The following is a 7,500-nucleotide window of genomic DNA, read 5'->3' as shown; positions in this document are numbered from 1 at the left end:
GAGCAACTATTCGAAATGAAGGCGACTCAGTAATAATTGGTCGAATTGTAAAAGGTGGTGCTGCTGAAAAATCTGGTCTCCTTCATGAAGGGGATGAAATATTGGAAGTCAATGGTGTTGAAGTTAGGGGCAAGTCTGTGAATGATGTCTGTGACATGCTAGCTGGTGAGTCTGAAATTTACCCAAGTACTTAATCCATTCATCCATTCTTCATCTACTCAGTGCATACAATAATTTTTTTTTCTTCTTTTTCCATTTGAAGTCATTACAGTCTTCTTTAATCCTGTTATTATTTTTCAGGTATGACAGGCACTTTAACGTTTATCATCATCCCAAGTGGAACCCAGCAACAGCAGCCTCCCCCAACACGACCCCCTATTACCCAGACCATACATGTCAAGGCACACTTTGACTATGACCCAGAGGAAGACCTTTATATACCCTGCAGGTTAGTTTTTGGAATGCAGTGGTGTACAGAAAATGCATAGTAATAGTTAAGTTCATTCTCATATAATGTTGGGCATTCTGTTTGGATATTTACTGTGTAGCAATTGTGAGGAAAACGGAAAATAAAGAAAAGAAAAAAAAATTAAATTAAGGTTTGGGCATTTCATAATTTATATTTATTTTTCCTTTGCTATTTTTTATATCATATATTGACAGATCCTTCCTTAGTCTTTGCAAAAATTTTATCTTTGAAACATATTTTTATCATTTTATGCAAATTGCAGGGAGCTGGGCATGAGTTTCCAGAAAGGAGATATTTTACACATTATCTCTCAAACTGACCCCAACTGGTGGCAAGCTTATAGAGATGGAGAAGAGGACCAAACACTGGCAGGACTTGTTCCTTCTAAATCTTTCCAACAACAGTAAGATATCTGGTTGTTTTTATTTGCTAGCGTGAGAAAGCATCTTGAGATATATCTGGAAATGTGTGTGATATTCAGATTATGGGTGTTAGTGTTTGCAGTTCATTGTTCAAAAATCTTTATTTTTTAAATTAATGAATTTATTTATTTATTTATTTGTTATTGTCAGAATATTAGAGCAATACCCTTCTGATGATAATCTTTGCATTGCAGCCGTGAAGCCATGAGACAGACAGTGGTTGGAGACAATAACAACAAGGAGAAGCCCAAGAAAGGGAAGCTACTATGTGCCAAAAAGCATCAGAAGAAAAAGAAGAAAAAAATGCTCTATCCAAATTATAATGAAGGTTAATATGACTTTTCTTATTTTCTTTTCATTTCTCTTTTTTTGCTCTGTCATAATATCTTTTGCTATTATACAGTAATTGATGATTATTACTAATACTAAAAATAGGAGAGCTTAGCATGACTTGTATGGCTGATAATGTCTTACATGTGGAAGTGAATTATAGTGTATGTGATGATGGATGAATGATTCTTTGTTGCATGGTATGTCCTGTAAATAATCATAAAAATAGCACAAGGGAATGCATAGATTATGCATGGAATTAACAGACATTACATAATAGACTTTTACAGATTAATGTAATAATGAGTACATGATGAATGTACTGGATCTGAAAAATAAGATAAATGAGCATTATATTTTCTTTTACTACAGTAAGAATTCAAGTAATGTTATCAGTTATTGAATTCATACAGTATGTTATCCAGTCTGTCATGTACCCATTGATTAGGTAGTTACTTTAAAAATAACATGGAAGGAGAAGCTTTTGTTGGCTAACAAGGACCTTTCTAAACAGTGCAAACTCTTTACTTCTTTTCTACAATATTTTTCATCTTCCTTACCTGCTTGGCCTCTCTGGCTCAGCACGGAGCAACTCTCCACTCCCTCTGCCAGGAAGAGGTGGGCCGGGTACTGATATCCTAAATGAGACGGAGAACTCAGGAACCCAAGCACGGAGTAGGGTGTTAACTCTGAGACTTGCTCTCCCAGCTTGCCAGTGTATTAAGGGCAGTACACTGAGGAGACGATGCAGCTCATTGTCTGATCTGGATGTTGGTATGGGGTAGCGATAGTGAACGTTGTGATCATAACCGTATCTCTCATGTTCTTTACCAGTCCCGGCTTGTGCATGTTATCAGCATTAGTAGAGTTCAGGCGTTTTGCTTTTATTTTTGTGTATATTTTTGCTGTGAAGGTTTTATTTGGCTTGGTTTGTGTTTTGAATTGTAGCACTATAGGGTTGTTGATGATACTGTGTATATACATTCTTCAAAATCTCAGTGTGGTTCTTCCTTTTCTGCATACGAGAGATCTTTAGCTTCTGAAGAATAATCCTATTCCCGTTTTTACAGATTTTGACTCTGAAGAAATCCTCACTTACGAAGAAGTGGCTCTTTATTATCCACGAGCCAACAGAAAACGACCTATTGTTCTCATTGGACCTCCCAATATTGGTCGGCATGAACTCAGGCAAAAGCTCATGGAGGACAGAGATAGATTCGCTGCTGCCATTCCACGTTAGTTTACACCTTTTTTGTAGTGTCTGGCAAATTGGAAAGGAGTGATACAACTGTGAAAATATATTACTGAATTATGCAAATATTTTGTCTGATATTAACAGACTTATTTTATCAATAGGTCACTCATATTTAATATGGTAAATGAAATGGAATTAATTTCTTTTTAGTTTCATAAAAATAGCAATAGATTTCAAATTACTTCCACTGAAAATAGATGCAAAATAACAGCACCTGTACATAGAATTATTGTATCTTTAAGCAAACTCCTATCCACAGACACATCTCGTACACGAAGAGAAACTGAGCTGGATGGTCAGGACTACCACTTCATATCTAGAGCGCAGTTTGAGGCAGACATTCTCTCTCGCAAGTTTGTTGAGCACGGGGAGTATGAAAAAGCCTATTATGGGACCAGCATAATGGCTATCAGAGCTGTGGTGAACTCAGGGAAGATTTGTGTGCTGAATCTTCACCCACTGTCACTCAAGATCCTCAAGAGTTCTGACCTCAAGCCTTTTGTGGTGTTTGTTGCTCCTCCTTCCTTAGAGAAACTCAGGCAGAAGAAGCAGAAGTTGGGAGAGCCAGTCAAAGTAAGTTCTTAACCCATTGCCGATGGGTGGCATGTACGTACATGCCATGGCATGGCGGGACCATCTGCCGGGGGCACGTACGCACATGCCATAGAGTATGCATGGACATGCCATGAGTTTTTTTTTGTTACAATCACGGCAAAAGATTATTTTTTTGCCAGTGAAAGTGTGATTAAGTCGGTTCTAACACTTTCTCATTTTTACCATGCAACAAACAAAAAAAATGCAACAAACCGACAATTTCAACTCCATGATGCCACACACTGCTTATTTTATTCGGACTATAGACCGAATAATGATCAACTATGGAGTCTATATAACAACAAAAATACCCTTCAGTCTTGATTTATCAGGAAGTTTGGCAAGTAGAGACTGTAAAAAATAATGAAAATTGAAAATACAACATATCTTCATAGTATTACGAAGAAACGGCATGGGATGCTGGTATTTGGCATGAGTGGTCGCGCATGCTCGGGCGACGATATAAGCCCCCGGCAGCGAGGCCCAGGCCACTATGAATGCTACCCGTCAATTATGGGTTAAGTGTACCTTCTAACAGATAGCACAGGAAGGAAGTCTGTGCCGTGGATATTTCTGTATTCTTGTGTTTGTGATGAACAGTCCTTTTTATGTTGAATATTGGGAAAAAAAGGTTGGTAATTTACAAAAAAATGAATAATTTAGAACTGATATAAGCTAGATAGATGTGAATATTGTTACACTTTGACTTTAATTTGTAAAAAGTGGATCTATCTCAGAATCCCCACCCCTCAATATTAAGATTTTCACTCAGATGTATAATTTGTATATGCAATATTCACATACTGATTTATATACTTTTATGTTGGGATATGTGGTCAGGGGCAGAAATATATTATAACAATTAAGATGAATGACTTTCACATGTATGCACTATCAAATAATAAACAATCTTAGGGTTTTACAGTTTTAAGTAATGGAGAGAAACCAATAAGAATAAGAAAGTGGGAAGAAGAAAAAAAACTAATAATTTATTATGTTTTTTTTGTTGTTGTTGTTGTTCTTGTTCTTAATCTTCATCACCTGGATTATGGAAATTATTAGTAACTTCATTTCATTTGTCATTTTACTAGATTTCAACTTTATCTTATCTTTGAATTTTAAGTCTTTTCTTGAACTGTCTCAGAATCATGGCTTATAGCATAGAAATCAGGGCAGTACACAAATTTACACATATGCCTTGCTTCCTAAAAGATGTAGGTTGCTTGGCACATTTAAGGAAACTTTATGTATATTTATATTTTTCAGTTATATGGTGATATGTGATCTCAATATTATGAACTTTCTTGGAAGACACAGCAGGATTACAGTGTCATAGCACTGTTTCACCTAAAAGATCACAGTTATATTTACCTAATGTTACAATATTTTCTCTTTACAGGATGAGGAGCTCAAAGAAACAATAGAGAAGGCCAGGGAAATGGAAGAGCAGTATGGTCACTACTTTGACCTGATCATCATAAACCAGGATGTGGACCGTGCCTACCATCAGCTGCTACATGAGATTAACATGTTGGAAAGGGAGCCGCAGTGGGTTCCAGCAGCATGGCTTGCACATGACCAGTGATAGGTACAAATGATTTAGAATGTATTGAAAATATCACAAAGGTTTATTTGGCTTGGTTTCTACCTCTGGAAATATTTGTAAGTAAATAGTAATATCCCTCTAATTTGCAGGTACTGTAGTGCTTCTATGGTGCCAAATTTTTACCTGTGCGCTTCCCTCTAGCCAAAGGCAGAATTCTCCTCAGTGCTGCTGCTCTCAAGATACGTTCCTTGTGTGGAAGTCTCACTTGAAGGGCAGCTGAGTTTTTACAATCAATGATGTGATGGCTTGATGCTACAATCCATTGTCTGGTGAACACTAGGTGCATGAAATCAGTTGACTGTGTTAAGGTTGTGTTTTGAAAATGGATTATCATATGGAGTCTAACCGAAGGAATTGAAAGAAAAATACATAGCAGATAGCTGCTTTGATAAATGATTGGACAATATATTAACATTGTAAATTGACTTTCATTCTAATACCTCCCCTGCCCTGTGTGGACATTTAACTTAGGTAATAAATCTAGACCACGGCTCCATTTACAAAAGGTGGGAAGTTTAAGCCCATTGTAACGGGATAAAATCAGGCAGACAAATGATGGAAGACAAACCAGACAAAAACTGTGGTGTAAAAAGTATTAAGCAATCCACCTTTTGTTGAGGTGGCTCAAGTGTGTGTGATACTAGGCAGAATCTAGAAACACGTTATTACCCTGTAAAGAAGACCCTCAAATCCTTCTTGAGAGTTTAATCTCTTTTTGTTATTTACATTTTCTATTTCTTTTATTTTCCTGTACATAAAATTCTTTTACATTATGTTTGAAAATTTATATACAATATATCTATATCATGTTTATCAAACCTGCAGATTTTTTTCCCTCTCTCTCTTTCTTTTCTCTTTTTTTTTGATAAGTGTCCCTACTTTTCAAATTTAAAACATAATATAAAGGCTCATTTCACCCCCATGTTTAAAGTGTTTTAATGTCATACAGATAACTTTCTATTGACTTCATATTAAATGTGAGATTAAAGAAAGTATTTTATCAATTTTCAAGATAGCTGGAAGCATTTGCTCAGTTACTATAAAAGTTTTTATTGGCAATGTGCAATAAGATGAGACTAAAAAAAATTATTCTGATCAATTAGCATGTACTTCAGATAGTTTCCTTTGATCCCTTAAATGTTTGTAATGTACATAGAGGTGCCATATTACATCAAAGTTGTGCTTGTAAATCAAACCTGTGACTCCTGATCTGTTTGCAGTGTTAAGCAGCAATAATAATAATACATACATCCAAAAAAGTGTGTTGCAAAAGTCTTCACTATTATTTCTGTAAGGCTTTAGGATTTAGCTCTGCCGTTCACAGAGACAAATAATCTGAGTGTCTTATTATTCAGAATGAATATTGTTTACCATATATTCATCCCTGAGAAGCCTATACAGTGAAGTCTCTCAAAAGCACAAGTATGTGAGAAGTCAAGTTTGTGATGCTGACAATATTGCAAATACACACATGAAACTGTAACTTCAGTATTCCAGTGGTGTTTCCCCAATTTGTGTAATTCCTGTATATACTGTTATGATCTTCCTATGTTCACTTTGTTGTAAGTAGAAGCATATATGCCTCATTATAATGAACCATTAAATGATTATGATTCCTAAAAATAAATGTGTATACCAGCTCTATGTTGTTTTTCTGTCATTAAAAAGGATTGAAGTTTGCAATAAGAATCTATCTTTTACACATTCGTTATGTTCACATTGAAATTGTTTACTTAATAAAATTTTCCTCTAGCTTTACATACTTTTGAAAACAAAACTATTATAGTTGTGTGTGCTGAGTTCAACATGAGTCTCGTGTTAACTGATAGAGAGGATTTTGATTTATATCCATAACTACTGATAGGTTGCAGCTATGGTGAGAATGCATTGTTAAAATGAAGAGAGTGAACTGGACACATCTCGAGTGTTCAAGGGCAGGGAAAAAAATGGGTTTTTGCATAGATATTGGAAAGAAAAGCATATGATAACTTTAATGTAACCAGTAACAACCCAGCTACTGCCCAAATAGTGTGTGCACGCATCATGTAATGCTAGTTTCCCTACACTTCTAAACAATAGTGCTATTTATTGTAGATATATGTTGCTCAAAATTTTACAAGTTCTGGCAAAGGTGCTCTTAAATGTTAAAGGTTATTTTTTTTTTTATTAGAACTGACTGTTAATGATAACACTGTGGTTTATCTTCTCCATTGTATCTAATATTTCATTTTTCTTAGTATCATTTACACGAAGCTAGACAGGAAGTACCCCCTCCCTTATTATCCATTTCTCCCAGTACTACTTCACTCAACGCCATTCGTTCTTCGACAATGCCCCATCCTTCTGCTATCCTACCTCTACAAATCTTTTGTGAGTACTCTGTTTAGCCCAGCCAAATGGCATCAATTTTTTATGATCCCCTCTACAGCCCCTTACTCTGACAACCCTCTCCTCTTCCAGCAATGTCTCCAAAAACAAGTTGGCAAAGTTTCCTTCCGCAACCGCCCCAGTCGTTTCCGACTTGTCACAGTTACATCCAAATCCCAAGCTAAAGCATTATCAGTCCTGACTGACTTCACTGGCAAACTCATTTCTGCCCAACCTCATCCCTCCCTCAATACTTGTACCGGAACTGTCTCCATCTCCCCAACAATCTGCGACAAGGATTGGTCAGACTGTGGAGAAGACTTACTCGCCTGCCAAACACTGCTGCTTCACAGCCCGATGCACTCTATGTGCATCGGGCTGAGGATAAATCATAACATAGTTATGATCTATCAAACTGATCTGCATAGTCACGCACGTGTACCAGTTGTGGTGGCTG

At 36.4% G+C, this 7,500-nt stretch overlaps 1 protein-coding gene across 5 annotated transcripts in view; it reads left to right on the top strand.

The window, feature by feature from the left end:
• LOC119569640 (MAGUK p55 subfamily member 5-A-like) overlaps positions 1 to 6,318 on the top strand; it is a 184,201-nt gene extending 177,883 nt beyond the window's left edge. For 3 of the 5 annotated variants that reach the window (XM_037917707.1, XM_037917711.1, XM_037917719.1), the window contains 9 exons: positions 1 to 165; positions 301 to 448; positions 732 to 872; positions 1,086 to 1,219; positions 1,804 to 1,995; positions 2,292 to 2,456; positions 2,736 to 3,049; positions 4,470 to 4,658; positions 4,766 to 6,318. The exon at positions 1 to 165 is cut by the window's left edge and continues 1 nt beyond it. In XM_037917707.1, coding sequence (XP_037773635.1) covers positions 1 to 165; positions 301 to 448; positions 732 to 872; positions 1,086 to 1,219; positions 1,804 to 1,995; positions 2,292 to 2,456; positions 2,736 to 3,049; positions 4,470 to 4,655 — 1,445 coding nt within the window. In that variant the 3' untranslated portion in view covers positions 4,656 to 4,658; positions 4,766 to 6,318. The remainder of the gene's footprint in view (positions 166 to 300; positions 449 to 731; positions 873 to 1,085; positions 1,220 to 1,803; positions 1,996 to 2,291; positions 2,457 to 2,735; positions 3,050 to 4,469; positions 4,659 to 4,765) is intronic. The other 2 variants (XM_037917715.1, XM_037917725.1) reach the window with 1 other exon arrangement.
• Positions 6,319 to 7,500: the final 1,182 nt, after the last annotated feature.

The sequence above is a fragment of the Penaeus monodon genome, chromosome 4, assembly GCF_015228065.2.
Source record: "Penaeus monodon isolate SGIC_2016 chromosome 4, NSTDA_Pmon_1, whole genome shotgun sequence".
In the NCBI taxonomy this organism is placed as follows: Eukaryota; Metazoa; Arthropoda; class Malacostraca; order Decapoda; family Penaeidae; genus Penaeus; species Penaeus monodon.
Note: the sequence above shows the minus strand (reverse complement) of the source record. Positions and strands in the feature narration are given on the sequence as shown.